Consider the following 27320-nt stretch of genomic DNA (forward strand, 5'->3'; position numbering starts at 1 on the left):
TCTGAAGGATCTCGTCTACAAGGAGAATACGTCATGTTTGTAGTCATTCCTCATAACTGAGGTCTTCCAATCAGTCAGAAATTCTCCAATCAGTCACAAATGTAAGGGACCACTGCTCTGACCACTGATAGAAGGGAATTCTCCCATTGGTCCCTAATGTAAGGTACCAATAATTTAACCTCTGATGTAAGGGGGATCCTTCTCCCATTGGTCACCAAAGTAAGGGACCACTACACTGACCACTGATATAAGAGGGTCCTTCTCCCATTGGTCACCAAAGTAAGGGACCACTACACTGACCACTGATATAATGGGGTCCTTCTCCCATTGGTCACCAAAGTAAGGGACCACTACACTGACCACTGATATAAGAGGGTCCTTCTCCCATCGGTCACCAAAGTAAGGGACCACTACACTGACCACTGATATAATGGGGTCCTTCTCCCATCGGTCACCAATGTAGGGGACCATTGCACTGACCACTGATATAAGGGGTCCTTTTCCCATTGGTCACCAATGTAAGGGACCACTACACTGACCACTGATATAAGGGGTCCTTCTCCCATTGGTCACCAATGTAAGGGACAAATACAATGACCACTTGGGATGATCTCTGGGTTTAGTTGTCGGAGAGTAGAGATGAGACGACAGTACAAACCAAACTTTGCCTGTTCCGGTCCCGTGTTTTGTAGGAGCCGATCATCACATATAGAAGAGACATTTCTAACACTTCTATATATAACAGCTTCCCGCTGTCACTGGTGCCTAAGGAAGACATGGATGGGTACAGCGGCCACACCCCCAGGAATCAGTGATGTCATTGAGAATCCCTGCCATGTAAGGAAGGGGGCGGGGATAGCAGTGACATCATATGGTCACATTTGGGTAATAAGGTCCCACCATCCCTGTCCCTTCACTTATGTAGATGATGACAGTTTAGGGAGCTGTCATTGGGCTGGTGCTATTGTCGGGTACTATATACCCCATACTCATTCACATGGGGGGACGGTATATGGGGGCCCCTTGTTATTAAAGGGGGTTTCCAGAATCCAATATGACCCCCACCCACAGATCACCACACCCACCAGTCAAGGTGACAAGGTGCTATGCCTGGGGGAATCCCCCCTGGTAAGGTGACCCCCATGTTGTGGACATGTGGCCTGGTATGGATCAGGAGGGGGGACACACTACAGCCCCCCTCTGCACTCTGTATGGTGGGCTGTATATGATATACTGCTGACCCCCGCACTCTGCGCCGTTATTGAAGGGTGTGAGGTGTCACCGAGGAGCAATGTTCTATATTGAAGTTTGCCCTCATTGCACCGACACACACAATAGTTTTTGTTCAATAAATGTTTTATTATAATTTTACATTTAACAAGATTGAAGCATAAAAATCAGGAAACAGTAAAGGAAGGAATCCGATTGGTCAGGAAGATCCCTTGTCTGGAATGTGGGGGCGGAGTCATTATTATTGGTGTACAATACAATACACAACGTGTTCCATTATTATAACAAAGTATTGTAGAAAAGATCCCAACATAGAAAACGGGGGAAAGGAGGAAATAAAGGTGGATATGAAGGGGAATCTGTGTACGGGGAACACCTTAACAATCACCACCATTTTATTCTCCAGGGCCTCTGATGTCACAGAATAGATGTTTGGGGGTTTATCTCATCTTCAGGACCAAAATCTGCATTTTCCCATGTGTGCAAAATCATGCAGAAACAGCTCTGGCAGTGAGAGGGTTAATGTGGGCTAGATGGGATCACTCTGCTGGGGTGACATTAGAGCTCCCCCTAGCTGCAGCCTGGTAATAACATTGCTGGGAGGTCTCTTCATTTCTCTGCTCCATACTTCCCGTCTTTATAGAAACGTCTCCTGACATTTGGGGGTCTATTCATAGAATGTTTGTATAGCAATTCCCTCAGTGAGAGTTCATGTCCATTCCTCCTGTGTGAATGGGGGAACCAATGTTATTGGGATCACATCTGAGCTGCTGGAATGTCTTCCATTGATGGAAAATACATTGAAAACTTCTGCTGCCATCAATGGCCGACCCCGTCCCACACTTCATCCATGTCTTTGGGGACCTCTGATCTCCTGAACTGTTTCTTCCATGATGAAGACCAGCCATGGAGTATATCTGAGGTGTATATCAGGGTGTGCTTCTTCCCCACATGAGAGCTGGGATGTCCAGCAACATTCATCTAGAAGACATTTCCCACACTCAAGGCACTAATACACCTCCAGGGTTGTGTGGGGCCCCTGATATACAGGAAGGCAGGACTTCAGTGAGGAAAATTTCCCTCACTCAGGACAGGAAAGTGGCTTCTCCCTCGTGTGTGATCTCTGATGTCTGGAAAGATTCGACTTATCTGAAAAACATTTCCCACACTCAGAACAAGAATATGGCTTCTCCCCCGTGTGAGATCTCTGATGTGTGTAAAGACTGGCCTTATGTGAAAAACATTTCCCACACTCAGGACAAGAATATGGCTTCTCCCCTGTGTGAGATCTCTGATGTGTATGAAGAATAGACTGCCGTGCAAAACATTTTCCACACTCAAGACAGGAATATGGATTCTCCTCCGTATGAGATCTCTGATGACTGTAAAGATAGGACTTGTCTGAAAAACATTTCCTGCACTCTGGACAGGAATACGGCTTCTCCCCTGTGTGAGATCTCTGATGTCTGTAAAGATAGGACTTCACTGAAAAACATTTCCCGCACTCAGAACAGGAATATGGCTTCTCCCCCGTGTGACATCTTTGATGTCTGTAAAGATCGGACTTCTCTAAAAAACATTTCCCACACTCAGGACAGGAATACGGCTTCTCCCCTGTGTGAAATCTTTGATGTTTGTAAAGATTGGACTTCACTGAAAAACATTTCCCGCACTCAGGACAGGAATACGGCTTCTCCCCTGTGTGAGATCTTTCATGCACATTAAGCTCTGATTTACGCCAGAAACCCTTCCCACACTCAGGACAGGAATATGGCTTCTCCCCCGTGTGAGATCTCTGATGCCTATGAAGTTTGGACTTGTCTGAAAAATTTTTCCTGCACTCAGGACAGGAATACAGCGTCTTCCCTGTGTGAGATCTTTCATGCACATTAAGCTCTGATTTATGCCGGAAACCCTTCCCACACTCAGAACAGAAAAATAGATTCTCCGCCGTGTGAGATCTCTGATGTGTGTAAAGATTGGACTTCATTGAAAAACACTTCCCGCACTCAGGACATGAATACGGCTTCTCCCCTGTGTGAGATCTCTGATGTGTGTAAAGATTGGACTTCATTGAAAAACATTTCACGCACTCAGGACAGGAATACGGCTTCTCCCCTGTGTGAGATCTCTGATGTGTGTAAAGATTGGACTTCACTGAAAAACATTTCCCACACTCAGGACAGGAATACGGCTTCTCCCCCGTGTGAGATCTTTTATGCCTATTAAGTTGGGATTTATAATGGAAACATTTCCCGCACTCAGTACAGGAGAAGCTCTTCCCTGTTGGAAGGCCGGCCCGGTCCTGCACAGTCTGAGGTTCCTCAGGATACGAGGAATCCGATGGTCCATCTACACTGGGTGGTGCCGGATGGACATTGGAGGGAGCCGGGTTTTCTCCTGGACTATACTGTGTGATGTCCTCATCTTCTACTTTCCAGTCTGGAGACAAAGTGAGACAATCCTCGGAGGTTTTCCTCATCTCCCGGCCATGGACTAAAATACAAAGAGGATTACTAGACAGGAGCTGATTGGTTCCCCCAAACCAGGACTCCGCCCACATCAGGCAGCTTGGTCTCTGAGGAGCTTACAATTCCACCCTCAAGGGAACTAGGAAATGGCTCCTCTGATCTCCTACCAAGTCATTTCTTTATTCATGGACCTTAGTCAGAGAGTGAGGAAACAACCAGAACTGTCTTTTATAGGAGGGACAGTGATGAGGGGATTATAGGACGAGAGTCCCCACCCCCTCTATCACTCATCGCCATCTTCCCAACACAAGAAGTACTGCACTTCCTTATTTAGTCCATGATTTAGTCATGAAGAACAGCGGGGCTGAGCCCCACCTGAGGTCAGAGAGTGAGGATGGGGGGAGAACAACCAAGATGAAGACTGGACTGATCCTGAAGACCACCATCATTGGGGTATTGACTCCTCCCTCATTATCACTTTCTGTTTAAGGGTCCAAAGTTGGAGGATGTTATCACATTATTATCACCATGTAAAAGTCTGTGCTCCAATCACATCATCCGATATAAAATGTCCAGCTGGGAGGAAATGGGGGGAACAAAAGAGAATCCATATTATGTGTATATATAGCAGTGGGGGGAGGGGGGAGAGCAGAAGTCAGGACTATGGAATGTACAACATAGAGTATATAGTGCAGGGGTCAGGAGTATGTAATGTACAACATAGAGTATATAGTGCAGGGGTCAGGAGTATGTAATGTACAACATGGAGTATATAGTGCAGGGGTCAGGAGTATGTAATGTACAACATAGAGTATATAGTGCAGGGGTCAGGAGTATGTAATGTACAACATAGAGTATATAGTGCAGGGGTCAGGAGTATGTAATGAACAACATAGAGTATATAGTGCAGGGGTCAGGAGTATGTAATGTACAACAGAGTATATAGTGCAGGGGTCAGGAGTATGTAATGAACAACATAGACTAAATAGTGCAGGGGTCAGGAGGATGTAATGTACAACATAGAGTATATAGTGTAAGGGTCAGGAGTATTTAATGTACAACACAGAGTATATAGTGCAGGGCTCAGGATAATGTAATGTACAACAGAGTATCTAGTGCAGGGATCGGGAGTATGTAATGTACAACATAGAGTATATAGTGCAGGGGTCAGGAGTATGTAATGTACAACATAGAATATATAGTGCAGGGGTCAGGAGGATGTAATGTACAACATGGAGTATATAGTGCAGGGGTCAGGAGGATGTAATGTACAACATAGAGTGTATAGTGCAGGAGTCAGGAGTATGTAATGTACAACATAGAGTATATAGTGCAGGGGTCAGGAGTATGTAATGTACAACATAGAGTATATAGTGCAGGGGTCAGGAGGATGTAATGTACAACATAGAGTATATAGTGCAGGGGTCAGGAGGATGTAATGTACAACATAGAGTATATAGTGCAGGGGTCAGGAGGATGTAATGTACAACATAGAGTATATAGTGCAGGGGTCAGGAGTATGTAATGTACAACATAGAGTATATAGTGCAGGGGTCAGGAGGATGTAATGTACAACATAGAGTATATAGTGCAGGGGTCAGGAGTATGTAATGCACAACATGGAGTATACAGTGCAGGGGTCAGGAGTATGTAATGTACAAGTTATATAGTATAAGGGGTCAGGACTCACAGTATTAGTCTTCTGTTATCAGTGGAAGCTTAAATGTTTACTGTAGACAACATGTAGAGGTGAGCTGGGATTAAACTATCATGAAACAGGTTAGATTGGAGGTGAGAAAATCCTTGGACAGAGGGGTGGCGATGGACTTGGTATACATGGTCAAAGGGGTGGCCTTGGATCAGGTATACTTGGACAGAGGGGTGGTGGATGACTTGGTATACTTGGACAGAGGGGTGGAGGTGGACGTGGTATACTTGGACAGAGGGGTGACGGTGGACGTGGTATACTTGGACAGAGGGGTGGCGGTGGACGTGGTACGCTTGGACAGAGGGGTGGCGGTGGACGTGGTACGCTTGGACAGAGGGGTGGCGGTAGATGTGGTATACTTGGACAGAGGGGTGACGGTGGACGTGGTATGCTTGGACAGAGGGGTGACGGTGGATGTGGTATACTTGGACAGAGGGGTGGCGGTGGACGTGGTATACAGTAGCACTCTGATGGGAATACATTAGACCTTGTTTTCTCCCATCTTTGCACTCCCTACAACCTCACAAACACCCCCTTTCCTCTCTCTGATCACAATCTCATCACCTTCACAGTCTCCTCGTCTTCAAACACCTATCCCTCCAAGCAGCCAACAATTACCTGCAGAAACCTTCAGAACTTGAACCCGGCTCCTTTCCACTCTGCAACTGACCAACTCTATGACAGAATCTCTCCCCTGTCCTGCCCTGACCTGGCCACTGCTGTCTACAACAGTTCACTGTCATCCACACTGGACTCACTTGTTCCTCTAACAACACGAAGCATCAGGCCCCGACCATTACATCCGTGGCAGACTGACCACACCAGAAATCTTAAACGACATAGTTGTGCGTTGGAGCAATTGTGGTGTAAATCCAAATCCCAGCAAGCATTCACCTGATATAAATCTGCTTTCTTCACATACAATTCCTCCCTCCATGCTGCCAAACAAGCCGACTTTTTCACTCTTATTAATACCTTGTCATCCAGTCCTCATCGTCTCTCCTCCACTTTTAACTCTCTACTTTCTCCACCTCCACCCAGCACCTCACTCACTGCTCATGAGATTGCAAATCATTTCAAAAACAAGATTGCGCAATTCGTAGGGGCCTCTCCACTGCACAGACATCCATCCCACTTAGCATACCTTATACTAAACCTCCCTCAACACTTTCCTCTTCTGACCTCGCTACTACTGAAGAGGTCACTAAGGTTTTCTCAGAAGTCCGTCTCACCACCTGCCCCCTGGATCCTGTCCCCTCACAACTAGTACGGTCACCCTCTTCTTCCATCCTATGCTCCCTCACTCACATCCTCAATCTTTCCCTCTCTACTGGTGCCTTCCCCTCCCCTCTAAAGCATGCACACATCACTCCCATACTTAACAAGCCCTCCCTGGACCCCACCAACCTGAACAACTTAAGACCCATCTCCCTGCTGCCATTTACCTCTAAACTCCTAGAACGCTTAGTCTACAATCGCCTGAGCTCCCACCTCACCGACAACAACCTTCTTCACCCTTTACAGTCTGGCTTTCACTCACTACACTCCACTGACACCGCCCTACTAAACCTCACTAATGATCTACTAACTGCTAAAACCAATGGCCACTACTCCGTACTCATCCCAACCAATGGCCACTACTCCGCACCAATCCCAACCAATGACCACTACTCCGTACTCATCCCAACCAATGGCCACTACTCTGTACTCATCCCAACCAATGGCCTCTACTTCATACTCATCCCAACCAATGGCCACTACTCCGTACTCATCCCAACCAATGGCCACTACTCTGTACTCATCCCAACCAATGGCCTCTACTTCATACTCATCCCAACCAATGGCCACTACTCCGTACTCATCCCAACCAATGACCACTACTCCGTACTCATCCCAACCAATGGCCACTACTCCATACTCATCCGAACCAATGGCCACTACTCCATACTCATCCCAACCAATGGCCACTACTCCTTACTCCTCCCAACCAATGGCCATTAGTCCATACTCCTACTACTTGACCTCTCTGCAGCTTTTGATATGGTTGACTATCCCCTCCTCCTCAAAAAACTCCACACTCTTGGCCTCAGAGACTCTGCTCTCTCCTGGTTTTCCTCCTACCTATCGCAGCGCTCCTTCAGCGCTACCTATAATGCTGCCTCTTCCTCTTCACTCTCTCTTTCTGTAGGGGTCCCTCAATGTTCTGTCCTTGGACCCCTTCTCTTCTCCATCTACACCTCCTCCCTTAGTCATTTGATAAACTACCATGGCTTTAAGTACCATCTCTATGCTGATGACACACAAATCTATCTTTCTACCCCTCACCTCAACCCTTCAGTCTCCTCCTCACCTCACCCATTCAATCTCCTCCTCACCCCACCCCTTCAGTCTCCTCCTCATCTCACCCCCTCAGTCTCCTCCTCACCTCACCCCTTCAGTCTCCTCCCCACCTCGCCCCTTCAGTCTCCTCTCGCATTACTAACCTACTAAGTTACATATTGGCATGGATGTCACTCCACTTCCTCAAACTCAATCTTTCCAAAACTGAGCTCTTAGTATTCCCCCCAGCCCATGCCCCCTCCCCTGACTTCTCCATCAAGATCAATAACACAATCATCAGTCCCTCCCCTCATGCCAGGGTACTAGGTGTAATCCTAGACTCCCATCTGTCCTTTCACCGCCAAATCCAATCGCTGTCCAAATCATGTAGACTTTAACTCCGCAACATCTCCAAGATACGACCGTTCCTAACCTCGGAAACCACTAAGCAACTTATTCCCTCCCTTGTTATATCTCGCCTTGACTATTGTAACTCCCTCCTCATTGGCCGACCTCATCGCAGGCTATCCCCTCTTCAGTCTATCATGAATGCTGCTACCAGACTCATCCATCTTACTAACCGTTCTGTCTCTGCCACCCCTCTCTGCCAATCCCTCCACTGACCTCCATTCAGTGTCCTCCATCCCTCTCTGCCAATCCCTCCACTGGCCTCCATTCAGTGTCCTCCACCCCTCTCTGCCAATCCCTCCACTGGCTTCCACTCAGTGTCCTCCACCCCTCTCTGCCAATCCCTCTACTGGCCTCTATTCAGTGTCCTCCACTCCTCTCTGCCAATCCCTCCACTGGCCTCCATTCAGTGTCCTCCACCCCTCTCTGTCAATCCCTCCACTGGCTTCCCATTGCCCAACGGATAAAATTCAAAACACTAACAATAACATATAAAGCCATTTATAACTCTGCCCCAAATTACATCACCGATCTTATCTCTAACTATCACCCAAACCATACTCTCCGCTCCTGGCAAGACCTCCTACTCTCTAGCTCCCTTGTCTCCTCCTCCCATGCTCATCTCCAGGACTTTTCCAGAGCTTTCCCCATCCTCTGGAACTCTCTACCCCAATTTATCAGACTATCACCTACTCTGCTCACTTTTAGGCAATCTCTGAAAACCAACTCTTAAGGGAAGCCTATCCTGCCCTCAGCTAATAATGTAATCTTCTACTCCTACCAGTCCATCCCCCACAGTTACTATCTTTTGTACTACTAGCCTCTTCCTCCTAGATTGTAAGCTCCAAGGATCAGGGTCCTCCTATCCCTCTTGTATTGAACTGTATTGTTGCTGTATTGTCTCCTGTTATATTGTAAAGCGCTAAGCAAACTGTTGGCACCATAAATCCTGTATAATAATAATAGTGCAGGGGTCAGGAGTATGTAATGTACAACATAGAGTATATAGTGCAGGGGTCAGGAGTATGTAATGTACAACATAGAGTATATAGTGCAGGGGTCAGGACTATGTAATGTACAACATAGAGTACATAGTGCAGGGGTCAGGAGTATGTAATGTACAACATAGAGTATATAGTGCAGGGGTCAGGAGTATGTAATGTACAACATAGAGTATATAGTGCAGGGGTCAGGAGGATGTAATGTACAACATAGAGTATATAGTGCAGGGGTCAGGAGTATGTAATGTACTACATAGAGTACATAGTGCAGGGGTCAGGAGTATGTAATGTACAACATAGAGTACATAGTGCAGGGGTCAGGAGTATGTAATGTACAACATAGAATATATAGTGCAGGGGTCAGGAGTATGTAATATACAACATAGAGTATATAGTGCAGGGGTCAGGAGTATGTAATGTACAACATAGAGTATATAGTGCAGGGGTCAGGAGTATGTAATATACAACATAGAGTATATAGTGCAGGGGTCAGGAGTATGTAATATACAACATAGAGTATATAGTGCAGGGGTCAGGAGTATGTAATGTACAACATAGAGTATATAGTGCAGGGGTCAGGAGTATGTAATGTACAACATAGAGTATATAGTGCAGGGGTCAGGAGTATGTAATGTACAATATAAATTATATAGTGTAAGGGTCAGGACTCATAATCTTGGTATTCAGCAATCAGTGGTGGCCTAGATGTCCACATGAGACAAGTTGCAGAGGTCCCACACTGCTTCATCCCATCTCCTGAGACTGAATCCATTGTTTCTATGTGTTTATCAGATGATGGGGGATCTAGGTGGATCCTCCGTACTGCTCTCTCCTTTACAATAAAGTCTCCTCTTACCCGGTGATGTGAGGGGCGGCTGATTGTCCATCATGACGTCCTTGTAGAGATCCTTGTGTCCTTCTAAATACTCCCACTCCTCCATGGAGAAATAGACAGTGACACCCTGACACCTTATAGGAACCTGACACACACAATGATACAGTCACCATCCAGACACATCCCTTGTCTGTTACTGGAGAATGTCCCAGAATTCCCAGCACCACTCACCTCTCCTGTCAGCAGCTCTATCATCTTCTCTGTGACTTCTAGAATCTTCTGTGTCTTCTGTCTTGTAGGGATCAGGGATGGAGGTGAGGGGATGGTGATGGGATTCTGGATTCTCGAGGATCTTGTGGTCATACGATGAGGTCTTCTTGTGTCATTGTCGGTAGATTTCTTCATGACTCCTGTACAGTTCTGTGTGATACAAAGAGGTGTTACCTGTCCATAATGGACAACAAGAGGAAGTACTTGGTATAGCAGAGTCCAATGTTTGGTGAAAGGATTGGTGCAAAGCTGAAAGTTTTGGTTCTGTTAGTCATGATGCCATCAGGTGGTCTGACATTGAGCTGTACAATAGAGAGGGTCTGCATCCCTCACACAAGGGCGCTCAGCTCCTTACTATGGAATTTAGGAGGTTTTTGGACATGCATTTAAACTGAGAAATGGGGGCAGAGATGTCATTGTTGAGGATCATTTCTGTCCCCAGCAGGCTGAAACAAATGTGAGGTTGGTGTTGCTGAGGACGGGGCTGATGGGGTCACTTCAGTTACAGTTTCGGGTGGTAAACATAAAGCAGTAGATGGCAGTGCTTGTCTGGTCATTGCACTAATGCTCCGAGTTTAGGCAACAAGCTTTGTGAGCTGACAGCTCTTATGTCTAGGGACCACTTGGACCTTGTTGTAATTACAGAGACGTGGTTCAAGGATTCAGATGACTGGGAAGTAACTATACCAGGGTATACACTATACAGGAAAGACAGAGTGGGGGGAGGGGAGGTGGAGTTGTCATATATGTCAGAAATAGCATAAGGAGAACATTAATTCAAACAACAAATGAAATACTGGAGACCCTCTGGGTCTGCCTTCCAACCAGAGAGGGATCTTCCCTTAGAATTGGTGTCATATACAGACCCCCAGGACAGACTGAAGATTAGGAGGACTTCTTGATTGATGAGATAACTCAAATGGCAATGGAGGGGAAGGTTTTCATTATGGGTGACGTCACCACGCCTGACATTAACTGGAATTCTCAAACTGCTATTACAAGCAGGAGCAGAGATGTAATGGAAGCACTGAATGGGGCTTCTCTAAAACAGTAAAAAGTCCAACCCAAGGTGATCATATTCTAGACCTAGTACTGACAAATGGGGATCAACTGTCTAATGTTGAGGTGGGAGAAAATGTGGATTCTAGTGATCACCAATGTCTTTGGTTTGATATTAAAATAAGAACTGATAAATCAAAAACAAAAGATTTAGATTCCAAAAAGACAAATTTTGGTGAAATGGGCGAATTTCTAAAAAATGAGTTGAAAGGTTGGAGTAAAAGGACCGGAGTAAGTAATCAGTGGGCACTGATAGAGTCTACCATCCTGGAGGCAACTAGATTATATGTCAGGCAAGTTAGTAAGAATAAACAGAAGAGAAAACTGATAAAAAAATATACAAAAGGAGGCCAAACACATTATCAGCGCTGCCAAAGCACAGAAAGAGGAGGAAATTGCTAAATCTATGAAGAAAGGAGATAAAACCTTTTTTAGGTACATTAGGGATAGAAAAATATGATGGGATCACTAAAATGAAATCTGGGCACCACACCTATGTTGGGGGAGAACTGGATGTAGCAAACCACTTAAACAATGACTTTTGTCTTCTCAGAAGTAAATTATACTAACAATAATATGTTGGGAAATCATATTGGTTCCAGTAATGATGGATCATTTTTAGGATTTCTGGAGACAGAGGCAGCAGAGGAACTGGCTCAGTTAAAGGTTAATTAATCAATGGGCCCTGATGGATCATCCCAGAGATCTCAGAGGACTTCGAGGTCTAGTTGTTGGACCAGTAACTGATCTTTTTAATCAATCTCTTCTAACAGGAGAAGTTCCCCATGACTGGCGGACAGCTAATATTGTACCGATCCACAAGAAGGGCAGCAAGGTAGAAGCCGGCAATTACAGGCCAGTGAGTCTAACATCGGTGGTAGCCAAGGTAATGGAATCACTCCTGAAAGGAAGGATCATTGATCATCTAGAAACACACAACTTGCTGGATCCAAAGCAGCATGGCTGTACGGAGGGCAGACCAGGGCATCTGATTGGGTTTGTTTACTATATCACCAATGTTTTGGACCAGGGTGGTGCTGTGGACATATAATATCTTGATTCCAGCAAGGCATGTGATACAGTTCCACATAATGATCTAATACAGAAGTTGGACAAGCTAGGACTTAGCCCTTGGGGGGTTCAGTGGATGTGCAGCTGGATAAATGATACCAGAGTGTGGTTGTAAATGGGGTTCACTCAGAACAGAGACCAGTCACTAGTGGTGTACCCCAAGGCTCTGTACTGGGAGCTGTTCTATGTAATCTATATGTAAGGGATAGAACTAAAGGGTTGTTGGGTAAGGGGATGTCTCTTTGCTGATGACACAAAGGTGTGTAATAGGGAGGATATCCCTGGAGGTGTCTGTAACATGGAACAGGATTTGGCATTGCTGGAAGATTGGTCAAAAAAGTTGAAATTGCAGTTCAATGTTTCTAAATGTAACATAATGCACCCAGGGAAAAATAATCCCTTGAGAGTGAACACCATCGGGGGTACAGAGTTGGTCAGCACTACAGAGGAAAAGGACTTGGGTACTTATTTCAGATGATTGCAAAATGAGCAAACAGTGGGGAAAGCGAATAGAATTCTAGAATGCATAACTAGAGGGGTCCATAAAGGAGGAAGGAGGTCCCAATTCCTCTATATAGATCTTTATATTACTAGAGGGGTCACCGGCGGGAGGAAGGAGGTCCTCATTCCTCTATATAGATCTGTATATCACTAGAGGGGTCACCGGCAGGAGGAAGGAGGTCCCGATTCCTCTATATAGATCTATATATCACTAGAGGGGTCACCGGCAGGAGGAAGGAGGTCCCAATTCCTCTATATAGATCTTTATATCACTAGAGGGGTCACCGGCAGGAGGAAGGAGGTCCCGATTCCTCTATATAGATCTTTATATCACTAGAGGGGTCACCGGCAGGAGGAAGGAGGTCCTGATTCCTCTATATAGATCCTATCACTAGAGGGGTCACCGGCAGGAGGAAGGAGGTCCTGATTCCTCTATATAGATCTTTATATCACTAGAGGGGTCACCGGCAGGAGGAAGGAGGTCCTGATTCCTCTATATAGATCTTTATATCACTAGAGGGGTCACCGGCAGGAGGTCCCGATTCCGCTATATAGATCTTTATATCACTAGAGGGGTCCCCAGCAGGATGAAGGAGGTCCTGATTCCCCTATATACAGTAGATCTTTAGTTGGACCTCATGTAGAATACTGTGTCCAGCTCTGGAGACCTCACTTACATGAAGTTATTGATAAGATAGAACGAGTCCAGAGACGGGGAACAAAAATGGTGAAAGGTCTGGGGGGGATAGAACATATCAGGAGAGACTTCAGGAACGTAACATGTCCAGTCTGGAGGAGAGAAGGGAAATGGGAGACATGACTGATACTGTTAAATACATGAAGGGGGTGAATAAGGTTCAGGAGGGCAGGATTTTCAATATGAAACCAAAATGAAGAACACGAGGACATGACCTCCAACTAACTGGAGGAAAGTTCACAACTAATCTCAGAAAGTATTATTTTACTGACAGAGTAGTTGATGTTTGGAGTGAACTTCCAGTAGAGGTAGTGAGCCAGTCAACAGCAAATATCATCAAACATGCTTGGGACAAACATAGATCTATACTCAGACAAAAAACAAAATAAAAACCAAGTCCAAAACATATATATAGATCAAATGTGCTTTAATATCAACCTGAAATCCAACCAGCTCTCCTCTGCAAGTACTTTACTGGCTCCTCCTCCCATTCCCCATCAGAAATCCATGTCCCTGAGGAAGTCACATGATTCATTATGTAATGAAGAAAGTGTGATGACATCATTTCCGGTCAGACGGTGGCCGCCATCTTGGTACACCTGTTCCTGTGTATGTTATTACCAATGCTTGTATGGGTCTGCTGGCCCGATTTTGAGTATTCTATACCCGATTTTTATACATTAAACATGAAGTATTACACTATGAGATGTCCTCTGATTTTTGTTGAACACGGATTTCTGATGAGGAATTGGAGGAGCCAGTAAAGTACTTACAGAGGAGAGCTGGTTGGATTTTGGGTTGATATTAAAGCACATTTTACATATATTCCGAGATGAAAATGGGAGGGGAGCGTGCACGCTCGCTGGTGGAGGATTCTTCCAAGTCACATGTGGAATATCTGCTGATATGAAGACTTTTCTGCATTACAGATCTTGATTTTTCCTGCATTTACAGACATTTATTCACAGACTGTCACTGTGTTGAGGGCTCAGCCGGGTGTTTAATGGAATATTATTATCTTTATATTTTGTGTGCTTTGTTATATATATTGTTATTTATGCCTTGATATATATTACTCAGACTATTTGCACATTTGTTGAAGCTGCACTCATTGGTTTGCTCACATTTGGTGTTGCCTAGCAGGACATCCATTGTTTTTGGATCTTTTCCTTCCCTTGTGTTTGGTGATTCTCTAGGTATGCACTTCTATCACCTTAGTTAGGGGCTCTGTCAGGTGTTTACTTTATGGTTAGCTTTAGTGAGTAGCGCAACACTATTTATCTCCATTTATTTTGTAGTGTTGTGGGAACGCAGTTTGGTGTTTGCAGACACTCTTAGTTCATCATATTAGGTTTGGCAGCACAAGAGGATTTTTTCTTTATTTAACCCCTTCATTACACTCACCTCTCCAGTCAGCAGGCTGAGGATCTCCAGGGTGAGCTTCAATATCGTCTCATTCCGGGGAAATTCCTTCCTTACAATCTTCCTGAAAGTCTGCTGATTGTCCATCATGACGTCCTTGTAGAGATCCTTGTGTCCTTCTAAATACTCCCACTCCTCCATGGAGAAATAGACAGTGACACCCTGACACCTTATAGGAACCTGACACACACAATGATACAGTCACCATCCAGACACATCCCTTGTCTGTTACTGGAGAATGTCCCAGAATTCCCGGCACCGCTCACCTCTCCTGTCAGCAGCTCCATCATCTTCTTGGTGACTTCTAGAATCTTCTGCATGTTGTGTCTCTCAGGGTTTAGGGAGTCACATGGAGGCACTGTGATGGTCATATGATCACCTGACTTCAGAAGAGGAAATCTCTGTATTGAGGAACCAATAGGAATATCATGTTAGACTCCCAGAATCCTCCTCACCTCTCCGGTCAGGTCTGTGTTTTATTAATAGAGTTGAGAGAGATGTCATGTGGCCTCCCAGAATCCTCCTCACCTCTCCGGTCAGGTTTGTGTTTTATTAATAGAGATAAGTGATGTCATGTGACCTCCCAGAATCCTCCTCACCTCTCCGGTCAGGTTTGTGTTTTATTAATAGAGATGAGAGTGATGTCATGTGACCTCCCAGAATCCTCCTCACCTCTCCGGTCAGGTCTGTGTTTTATTAATAGAGATGAGAGTGATGTCATGTGACCTCCCAGAATCCTCCTCACCTCTCCGGTCAGCAGGTAGATGATCTCCAGGGTGAGGTTTAGTATCTTCTCAGTCATGTGACTCCGGTCCTCCTCCATCCTCATTGGTGCCATCATGTGATCTATACAGGTCTCCTTGTAGACGGATAACTTTGGGAAATGAAAGTAAGAATGATTTGGATGGTATTGGTCACACAATAATAGGATGTGGATGTGAGGGGGAATAGGAGGGTTGCTGGACATTGAAGAACTACTCCCCCCATGGGAAGACATTTAATCTGAACTGTTTAGTATTTGCTACATCTTTGAGGTCCTGGGACAATCTTGTCCTGCCAGATCAGAAATCCCCTTTTCTCTGTTGGGTTTGTTTGGTCTCTGAACTGGTTTTCATGAGTTTTAGATCTGCAGACAAGGAATGATAAATACGATCCTTCCTATGACTTGTTTGCTCTGAGGCAGTGCTGTGAGGTCAATGTCGGCTCATCATGATGTCCAGGAAGGGGAACTTGCTGACTTTTGGCCGGATTTGCTGACTTTAATAGCCAGAACTCTGACTGCAAGGCTCCAATCTCTAGCAGCCTGCTGACTGACAGGAGTGATGTCACTGTCACTCTCTGCAATAAGAGAAGATATTGGATTGGATAGCAGGAGGATGCTACTGGTGTAATAGAGAGCTCTGGGGGAGGAGTCTGTTCTCTTCCCTCCAATGACAGCCCATCATGGGTAGGAAGAGAACATAAGGGAAGGGTTAGTTCTCTTCATTGCCAAGTATACTGTGATATCCAGGACATTGTACAGAGTGGTGGTGGGTTCCTGGGGCTCTGAATTCCAGCACCGGGCACTGCCAGAGCCTGTGTCATGGGAAGGTATTGGAGTGTCTCCTGAAGATGTTCAGCACTGACCCCTGACTACCTTTTAGTCAATAATGCACCAACAGACCTCCTCTAAGAACAAGTACCCACCAAGGGGGGAAGGATTGTCCTTCTTCATTCCACTTGGTATACTGGAAAATAATGAGATGGTAAGAAGGTGAAGGTTGTCTTCCTTTCCTGATAGGAGTTCTGTAAGGAGGTCTGGAAGTACATACAGCAATGTAAGGGGCTCTATGCTCCATACTCCTGACCCCGGCACTCCATCATTGTGTTGGCTGCATAGTGTAATGATTGCCCATTGGCTGCCTGTGTAGTGTCATCATTGCCCTTTGTAGGCCATGTATGGTCAGGATGGTCCTTGTCTTGTCTATTTATTGTCAGTGCTGTTTGTTTAGAGGACCATATTACTAGAATTTATCTCCACAATGAGGAGAATGTTCCGGCCCCGGAAGTGGGGGAATGTTCTGCCCCTGAAGGGGTTCATCTGGGTTCCCACACTATATATATGTGTATCATCATCTGCTGGAGATAAAAGATGTCTTAGTGACTATGGAGGAAGAGGACGGACATGACCGTGGAGGAAGAGGACGGACGTGACTATGGAGGAAGGGGACGGACGTGACTATGGAGGAAGAGGACGGACGTGACTATGGAGGAAGAGGACAGACGTGACTATGGAAGAAGAGGACAGACATGACGGGGGGTTACTGGGTGTAAATAGGAAATAACATCTTATTACCTCCTCTGCTGCCACGTCCACAAATGTCTCCGATCTGCCTCCTCCCAACTCACCTCTCGGAATGTCCTGCCTGTACCTGACATCACTTCCTGTCTGAACCTGACATCACTTCCTGTCTGTATTCCATGGAGACTTCCTGTCTGGGGAGAAATGAGATCACCATCTTGTGGATTTCATAGGAACTGCAGCCCCAAGAAACATCCCTAATAACCATTCCTGCATTGTATCTACCTTACAGAGATACCAGGAAAGTTCAAAAAGAACTAAAAAAGTAAGAAACAATAAACCTAACTCTTATGCAACCAACTGTTTATATAATATATTTTACTACAGATAGAAAAGTCTTAAAGACACAGAACACAAGATAAAAACAAAATACATAATAAAACAGAAACCTTCAAAACAGATCTTTTTGGGTAAAATATGCAAAAATTCATCCTAAAGTATAAAAATAAATATCAATCCACTCATAATGAAGATGTTAGACATAAATGACAAGGATGTAATGGTCACAGAGGAATGGTGGTGGAGATCTCTCACAGTAAGAACACTTCCTTGAATGGTTCTATAAATAAAGAATGAATCCTGGAGGGAATAAAGCTGTAAAGCAATAAATAATATATAAACTGGGCCATCCACTTCATCCATAAAGACATTGTGATTGAAGATCTTCTAGATCACATAGAAGGAGGACTCATCCATGATTTCATACATTTGTTTGGAAGGATAGAACAATCCTCAGAAGGGAACATGTAGGATGACAGGAAAGGCTCCTGACTGGTGAGATCCTCCAAACATAATGATGACATCCATGAACTGGAGCGAGCTCGTTGGGGTGATAAAGCCAATCTGGAAACACTGTGTAGACGTTCTCCAAGAACTCAGCACACTCCAGGTGTGGAGAAAGTCTCCAGGTGGGTTTAGTCTGTCATTTATCATAGATACAAACACACTGTAACCGGGATGGATCACTATGACATTTGCTCTCTTTTTTAGTCTGCTGGCATAGCTGTGTCCAAATTCGATAGATCTGTACCTATGATCCACTGTGCTTTATTTCTCCTCCCGAGACCGACACTTCCTATCCTCCATCCTACAGCCATCATACTACACTGCAGTGTGGATGGGAAGAATACTCTCCATGGTGCAATGATAGAAACTGACCAGAATTCCTGGACACCAAAACACCAATCATATGAATGTGGAACTCTTTGTGCAATCCTCTTTGGTGCAATGCCTTTTTTTTTTTACACAAGTTTTCTTTTTTACACAAAATTGACACTTAAATGATATATTTCTCACACAAGCCATGGGTATATGTGGAATTACACCCCGAAATGCATTCCGCTACTTCTACCGAGTATGAGAATACCATGTGTGAGACTTTTTGGGAGCCTAGCCACATACAGGAGCCTGAAATCCAATGACCACTTTGAAAGCCTGAAGGTGTGTAGCTTCCTCATTTCACTTCCTCACTACCTATCACAGTTTTGGAGGCCCTGAAATACCAGGATAGCACCCCCCCAAATCACAGGTCTGATATACAGATCTGACCCCATATCTGGCATGCTTGCTGGTGAGAAATTGTTTGAATGCAAGGTGGCCAGAAAAATTAATGAAGGACTCATCAAAGCAGATGTTTTGCTGAGGTGTATAGACATCTGCACATTTTTGGTTAAGGTGATTTACAAGGGGCTGAATTTTGTGGAGCCAATCAAATTCAGGGTCACCCCGAGGATGACAGAGTGTATTGTCATTGAAATGCATAAATTGCACTATATACGAATATCTATGCCTGGCCATGGCAGCAGAGAACACAGCATGTGATGAATTGGATCTGTGGACCAATACAACTGCAAATCATTTTTTTTAGTAATGCCCATGTTGAGGGTTAGGCGCAGAAAAACCTTAAATTCAGAAACTGTAATGGGTTTCCATGTAACTGGTCTGGCAAGGTTTGAATTTGGGTTGGTGGCGATAAACTGTTGTGCATGTAAATTGCTTTGATACAGATCCTCCGTGAAAAACATCTCCAAAAAATCAAGGGGAGGAGTTAAATTTGCTGTTTCCACCTGAATTTCAGGTTGGGAAGTGAATGGGGGAAGTACGGGTGCTTCAGAACTTGTGGGCTGCCAATCGGGATTTGCAAGCACATCTGGAAGAATACTAGGGGCTCTATGGGTCTGTGTGTGAATTCTGGGTGGTTGCTGGACAATACTTGTGCTCACCACTGCACCAGCTTGTACTGCACTTATGGGACTCGCCTCATCACCAAGTCATACTGCAGTGCTGGTATGTGAAAGACCAGGATGTACTAGGCTGCTGGTGATCGCCAGTTCACCAAAAGGTAGCGTGGCACTAGTACTGGCACTCTGCTGCATATGAGAGTCATTAGGCAATTGTATCACCTCATCACCCTGGGAATGGGGTCGGGTACACCTGACCTTAGCAGGAACCTCTTCTCCATCATCTGAGCGATCTGTCAGGGTACCACTGCTGTCTACAGGTTCATTTTCTGATTGTGTCATTGAGTCTTCCCCTTCGGTCTCACCTGACATGCTCAGAATCCTGTAGGCCTCTTCACTAGAGTACCTTTCGTTGGACATTTTGGCCACTAAATTTATAGGTACCTAGCGCGACTCACGGGAAAAAGAGCACCTGGCTGTCAGGGACTGCTTGAACTGCTACAAAAAAACTGGCTTGCAAGTACTAACAGAGATCAGGCCTGATTCTGCCAACACTGCGGTTTTGTGTGCAATGTATCCTGTGACAGTGACCTACTGACACTGCACTTGCTGGGGGAGAAGGGGGGGTAAGCGTAGGGGCTAAACGCAGGTGCTGGCAGGTGCCGGGACTGATCCCGCTAACACTGCATTTTTGGGGACACTATACTATTGATAATGCTGGTATAGTGCTGATCTGATCAAAGATATTGATCCATTCAGACACTATACTAGCAATGGAGGTTTATTGTATATGAGCGTCTTCCTGGAAATCAAGGGGTTAAATGTGATGACTGATGTAGTGACGGGAAATCTGACGCCATCTGGGAGGGATGCTAACTGACACTAATGCTATCTGAAGTTGCCGGAGACACTAATACAGTAATCAGCAAAAAATCTGTACACTGTACTAATGACACTGGTGACAGGGCAGTGAAGAGGTTAACTGGGGACGATCAAGGGGTTAAATGTGTCCTAAATGTGGTTTTACTGTGTGTGTATAATGCGTGGATCTGCTTTCTTCTCTCTCTGGGACAGAATGCGCTGAGAGAGAGAAGATGTCATCATTTCCTGTATCTGTGTAATGTAAACAAAGGTACAGGAAGATCTCTGATAAAACAGCAATCAATCATCAGATCCAAACATCACTGGCCTGAATCTGATGATTGATCAGTCAGGAACTGAATAACAGCAATGGCATGTTGGTGCATGCACACACACCCCCAGCCCACCGTCACCGTGGGAGCATGAACCACATACATATATACACGATTTTGCACAGGGACTCCGCCCTGTAGAAGTATTTCTATTATAGGGTGGACTTAAAGCCGTTAAGGAAAGCTCGGCGCTGTATTTTTATTGATTAACATTTTTGCACATTTATATGAGTATGTTCAGGTGTGGCCAGCATTTTTTCAGTTGAATTCACTGTTAGGTTGGTTTATTGATTGTTGATCACCTTTTTTAGCTGCTTGTGGGAATACTTTGTATTATTTGTGCTCCTCTTCACTAGTGTACCTTTCCAGTTCCTGTGTTTATAAATATGGACACAGGAAGATCTCTGATTCTGTACAGGTGATCAGCAGGTGCAGGTGATCAGCAGGTCCAGGTGATCAATAGGCCAGAAATCATTGGCCTGGACCTGATAATTGATTTGTTTTGTACTGAATGACAGCACAGTCAGGGCGGTGGGCTCACACGTGTACATGTACTGTATGTGATCTGGAGAAGCAGGACTGCCCTGCCGCAGTGTAAGTTCGGTGGTCGGTCCTGAACTGGGTAAAGTCAGTTTGTTTGCTGATGATCTTTTGCTTACTTTGGTCCAACCCAACACCTCCCTGCCAGTCCTATTCTCTGTACTCCATACATTTCCCTTTCCTCTGTAAAACAGAATGATAGTTTCCTTGGCCCACCTCCTACCTGGATTATTTGGGCATTCATCTCCCTCGCTCGTACAACACACTCCATGAGGCCAACTACTTCCCCACTTTCCAATACTTGAGAGTCCTACTTCTGTCCTGGACTCATCTTCACCTCTCCTGGATAGGGAGGATCAATGATATAAAATTGGCAATTTTACCAAAACTCCTTTACTTATTCTGTACTCATCCCCATCCCCACCCCCACCGATCCCCATCACCTCCTATACTCTGAAATCTTTTTAAAATCAGGTCTTGTGATTCAACTGAGCAGACAAAGGACCACGAATCCCAAGACATGCTATGTATATACATAAGAACAAGGAGGTTTGGGTGTTCCAAATGTTACTAAATATTTCTTGGTGCCCAGATTACCCCACTAACCTCCCTTTACACCACAATACATGGCTCCTTATGGGCTGACTTAGAAGCATGGCTCTGTTCTCAAACTTCTCACCATTCACTCCCATGGAGTCCTCCTAAATCCAGACCTACGTCTATCAGCCTCTTGATGGGTCACACACTCTGCACCAGGAACTCTGATAAATATTCCAGCAACTTCATATCCCCTCACTTGCCTCTCTGTCCTTTTTTGGGCAATCCTAAAAAGGTCCTAAAACGGTTACAAACATTCCTAACCTGCCACCTTCCCAGGAGCCCTTGGTACATCTTATGGCATTTGAAGCCCCCCAGACCTCACAAGTTACCAATTTAAAATTGGCTATAAATGTTCTACTAGCGGCAAAACAAAGACTTGGAAACAAGAGCTTGGCCCCCTCGTGGAAGTCCATCTTAGCAAAGATGTTGTCTAAGAAAGATGCCTAATAAAAAATTCTTAGAAACCTGGGCCCCGTGTATACATTACACTCACCCCTCCATGTCCCCTGACACCTACACACTGCTATAGGCATTGAGGCCCCAGGTTTCTGGTAAGGGGGTCCCCAATGTCCTCCATCTGTTCTTCATCTTACCACCTTGTTCTATTTCCTTCCCTCTTCCTTTTCTCTCGGCCCCCTGACCTGGGAGGCCTTGGTTACTGGGTATCTTGCCTATCCTCTGTGCAGGACCCGACTCTCACACCCAGTCCAAGAGTGTCTCCCGAATTATGGCTAACTCAAGATTTCCCCTCCCCCTCATTTTATTCTCTTCTCCTTCCCTAATTATCCTCTTGTTGCCATTCTTACAATGTGTATGGTTACTGTAAACCCGATCTTGTAACACGCCGCGCTCATTGATCTTTATATCCATCACTTGTATTCTCTTGTATGATTTACGGATGCACGCTGGAATTGTTTTCATGGGTTGGTTACTTCTGAACATTTGTACGAGTTGCACAATGTATCCTACAAAACTTTAATAATAAAAACTTACTGCAAGTGAAAGTTAGTTGGACAAATGTGAGGAGCATTTCCCCCGCCGAGATACATTGTGGCCATCATTTATTTTACACAATGATTTCCTATGATGGTCAGCTCCATCTAGTGGCCTCAATGCAGCATTTTCCTGAAATCCCTCTGTGATATGGGGGTTTGTTAGCTCCTGTGGTAGATGTTTGGAAGTGAGTCCACGTCAGTCAAGACTTGCGGTTTATCGGCACGGCAGCCCACTTTTATTAAGAAGGAAAATTAAAGTCTTTACACCATAAGGTTTCCCACGCAGGGGATTGTCCAGCTTTGTCAATACATCAGATCACTGAAAATGCTAGCTCACCTGGCTACACTTCAGCAGCACCACTGATCTGTACACTGGTCCCCAGACTAGGACTGCTTCAGGATTACTCAGCCTTGGTTACAGCACCTCACTACACAGGTCCACTCCTGGCCACTACATAGGGTTCCCCACCCCCCTCAAGCTTGATCACTCCTCCATTGACTTCTGGACTCCCTCCACCCCCATGGACTCCCTCCAGCCCCCTGGACTCCCTCCACCCCCTGGACTCACAAGTCACTTCAGGTCCCCCAGACTCTTGGAGCTGTCCTGACTTTCCCAGTCCTTGGGCAAGGAATCCCACCTCATAAGGGATGCAGTCTCCAGCAGGAACCCCCAGCTCTCCTGACAGGGTCCTGTCTCCAAATGGCAGAAGACCTGGCCTATAATGATCTGCCCACCTATGTACCCACACAGGCTGCAGGCATCTAGCAAAGCCTGGACATAGGACTGAAGGTCTTGTCCCCACCAAGAATCTCTGGAACCTTCAAGCTCCAGGTCCCGACCCGGAACTACCAAATCCATTGACAACCTAGAACACAGTTTTCTCTGCTCACAAAATACATGTTGGAGCTTCTCAAATAGCAGCCAGGAGGACCCTGCGTCATTGTCACAGTGGCAGGACCTCACACTTCCACACCTCCATCAGACCTCCAAGTGTTTGTGAGAGCTTCTGCTAGAACATTGACTCCATTTTTATTCTTCTTCTATCAATGGCCAACCCGGTCCCACACTTCATCCATGTCTTTGGGGGCCTCTCATCTCCTTATGAACTGTTTCTTCCATGATGAAGATCAGCCATGGAGTATATCTGAGGTGTATATCAGGGTGTGCTTCTTCCCCACATGAGAGCTGGGATGTCCAGCAACATTCATCTAGAAGATATTTCCCACACTCAAGGCACCAATACACCTCCAGGGTTGTGTGGGACCTCTGATGTACAGGAAGACAGGACTTGTCTGAAAAACATTTCCCTCACTCAGGAGAGGAATACGGCTTCTTCCCCGTGTGAGAACTCTGATGTCTGTAAAAACTGGACTTGTCTGAAAAACATTTCCCGCACACTGGACAGGAATATGGCTTTTCTCCTGTGTGACATCTCTGATGTAGAACAAGTCCTGATTTGTATACAAAACATTTCCCGCACTCAGGACAGGAAAGTGGCTTCTCCCCAGTGTGAGATCTCTGATGTCTGTAAAGAATAGACTTGTCTGAAAAACATTTCCCGCACTCAGGACAGGAATACGGCTTTTCCCCTGTGTGACCTCTCTGATGTACAAGTTTTGATTTTTGTACAAAACATTTCCCACACTCAGAACAGGAATATGGCTTCATTCCCTTGTGCAGTCTCTGATGATTATAAATACTGGACTTAGCTGAAAAACATTTCCCGCACTCAAGACATGAGTATGGTTTTTCACCAGTGTGAGACCTCTGATGTTTGACAAGATCTGATTTTTGTACAAAACATTTCCCACACTCAAAACAGGAAAATGGCATCTTCCCTGTGTGAGATCTCTGATGTCTGCAAAGACTGGACTGCTGTGAAAAACATTTCCCGCACTCAAGACAAGAAAATGGATTCTCCCCTGTGTGCATTCTCAGATGTTTGTGAAGACTGGACTTCACTGAAAAACATTTCCCACACTCAAAACAGGAAAATGGCTTTTCCCTTGTGTGAGATCTCAGATGTTTGTGAAGATTAGACTTCTCTGAAAAACATCTCCCGCACTCAGGACATGAATACGGCTTCTCTCCTGTGTGAGATCTCTGATGTGTGTAAAGATTAGACTTAGCTGAAAAACATTTCCCACACTCAGGGCAAGAATGTGGCTTCTCTCCTGTGTGAGATCTTTTATGATCATCAAGTTTGGATTTATAATGGAAACACTTCCCGCACTCAGGACAGGAATATGGCTTCTCAGCTGTGTGAAGCCTTTGGTGTGTTTTAAGATTAGACTTTTGTGAAAAACATTTCCCGCACACATGACAGAAATATGGTTTTTCACCTGTGTGAGATCTTTTATGCTCATTAAGATGGAATTTAGAGGGAAAAATTTCCCACACTCTGTACAGGAGAACCTCTTCTCTGTTGGAAGGCTAGCCCGGTCCCGCACAGTCTGAGGTTCCTCAGGATACGAGGAATCCGATGGTCCATCTACACTGGGTGGTGCCGGATGGACATTGGAGGGAGCCGGGTTTTCTCCTGGACTATACTGTGTGATGTCCTCATCTTCTACTTTCCAGTCTGGAGACAAAGTGAGACAATCCTCGGAGGTTTTCCTCATCTCCCGGCCATGGACTAAAATACAAAGACAAAGAGGATTACTAGACAGGAGCTGATTGGTTCCCCCAAACCAGGACTCCGCCCACATCAGGCAGCTTGGTCTCTGAGGAGCTTACAATTCCACCCTCAAGGGAACTAGGAAATGGCTCCTCTGATCTCCTACCAGGTCATTTCTGTATTCATGGACCTTAGTCAGAGAGTGAGGAAACAACCAGAACTGTCTTTTATAGGAGGGACAGTGATGAGGGGATTATAGGACGAGGGTCCCCACCCCCTCTATCACTCATCGCCATCTTCCCAACACAAGAAGTACTGCACTTCCTTATTTAGTCCATGATTTAGTCATGAAGAACAGCGGGGCTGAGCCCCACCAGAGGTCAGAGAGTGAGGATGGGGGGAGAACAACCAAGATGAAGACTGGACTGATCCTGAAGACCACCATCATTGGGGTATTGACTCCTCCCTCATCACTTTCTGTTTAAGGGTCCAACATTGGAGGATGTTATCACATTATTATCATCATGTAAAAGTCTGTGCTCCAATCACATCATCCGATATAAAATGTCCAGCTGGGAGGAAATGGGGGGGAACAAAGGAGAATCCATATTATGTGTATATATAGTAGTGGAGGGAGGGGGGAGAGCAGAAGTCAGGACTATGGAATGTACAACATAGAGTATATAGTGCAGGGGTCAGGAGTATGTAATGTACAACATAGAGTATATAGTGCAGGGGTCAGGAGTATGTAATGTACAACATAGAGTATATAGTGCAGGGGTCAGGAGTATGTAATGTACAACATAGAGTATATAGTGCAGGGGTCAGGACTATGTAATGTACAACAGAGTATATAGTGCAGGGGTCAGGAGTATGTAATGTACAACATAGAGTATACAGTGCAGGGGTCAGGAGTATGTAATGTACAACATAGAGTATATAGTGCAGGGTCAGGAGTATGTAATGTACAACATAGAGTATACAGTGCAGGGGTCAGGAGTATGTAATGTACAACATAGAGTATACAGTGCAGGGGTCAGGAGTATGTAATGTACAACATAGAGTATATAGTGCAGGGGTCAGGAGTATGTAATGTACAACACAGAGTATATAGTGCAGGGGTCAGGAGTATGTAATGTACAACATAGAGTATATAGTGCAGGGGTCAGGAGTATATAATGTACAATATAGAGTATATAGAGCAGGGGTCAGGAGTATGTAATGTACAACAGAGTATATAGTGCAGGGGTGAGGAGTATGTAATGTACAACAGAATATATAGTGCAGGGGTCAGGAGTATGTAATGTACAACATAGAGTATATAGTGCAGGGGTCAGGAGTATGGAATGTACAACATAGAGTATATAGTGCAGGGGTCAGGAGTATGTAATGTACAACACAGAGTATATAGTGCAGGGGTCAGGAGTATGTAATGTACAACATGGAGTATATAGTGCAGGGGTCAGGAGTATGTAATGTACAACACAGAGTATATAGTGCAGGGGTCAGGAGTATGTAATGTACAACATCGAGTATATAGTGCAGGGGTCAGGAGGATGTAATGTACAACATAGAGTATATAGTGCAGGGGTGTCATGGTGTGGCTGCAGAAGCTTCCCCCCACCCCTCCTCCTAGTGCCTATGTCACTACACCCCCCCCCCATTTTCATCCTGTCATAGCCCTTTGAAGCCGGGCCGCACAGGATGAGAAGTGTTACTTCTGAGACCCTGCTGTGGTCATCTTACCCCCGCCCGGCTGATGACCCCACTGATGAGGAAGATGACCCTCTGTGGCAAGATTCATGCCTCCCCTGGCCATAAGGCCCAGAGAGGAGTGACCTCCCACCAAGAGGTTCCGGGA

The 27320-nt window shown here is 45.3% G+C and overlaps 3 protein-coding genes across 3 annotated transcripts in view; all 3 read right to left on the bottom strand.

Annotated features, from left to right (window-relative positions):
- The window catches only part of LOC149441832 (gastrula zinc finger protein XlCGF66.1-like), a 429912-nt gene extending 413921 nt beyond the window's left edge, over window positions 1-15991 (bottom strand). Inside the window, exon 1 of the mRNA XM_089656812.1 lies at window positions 15738-15991. The gene's annotated coding sequence lies outside the window, so the exon portion shown is untranslated. The remainder of the gene's footprint in view (window positions 1-15737) is intronic.
- LOC149441841 (uncharacterized) overlaps window positions 1-27320 on the bottom strand; it is a 177901-nt gene that overhangs the window by 109442 nt on the left and 41139 nt on the right. The window lies entirely within an intron of this gene.
- Window positions 9711-15567, bottom strand: LOC149441844 (uncharacterized). Its single transcript, XM_089656811.1, has 3 exons — window positions 15259-15567; window positions 14975-15172; window positions 9711-10392 (listed from the first exon to the last, which is right to left on the bottom strand). Exons 1-3 carry the CDS (start codon window positions 15361-15363, stop codon window positions 10108-10110), a joined length of 588 nt encoding a protein of 195 aa, XP_089512937.1. The 5' UTR covers window positions 15364-15567; the 3' UTR covers window positions 9711-10107.

This window comes from Staurois parvus, unplaced genomic scaffold (genome assembly GCF_062004578.1).
Source record: "Staurois parvus isolate SC_StPar_1 unplaced genomic scaffold, SC_StPar_1.0 ptg000941l, whole genome shotgun sequence".
NCBI classification, from domain to species: Eukaryota; Metazoa; Chordata; class Amphibia; order Anura; family Ranidae; genus Staurois; species Staurois parvus.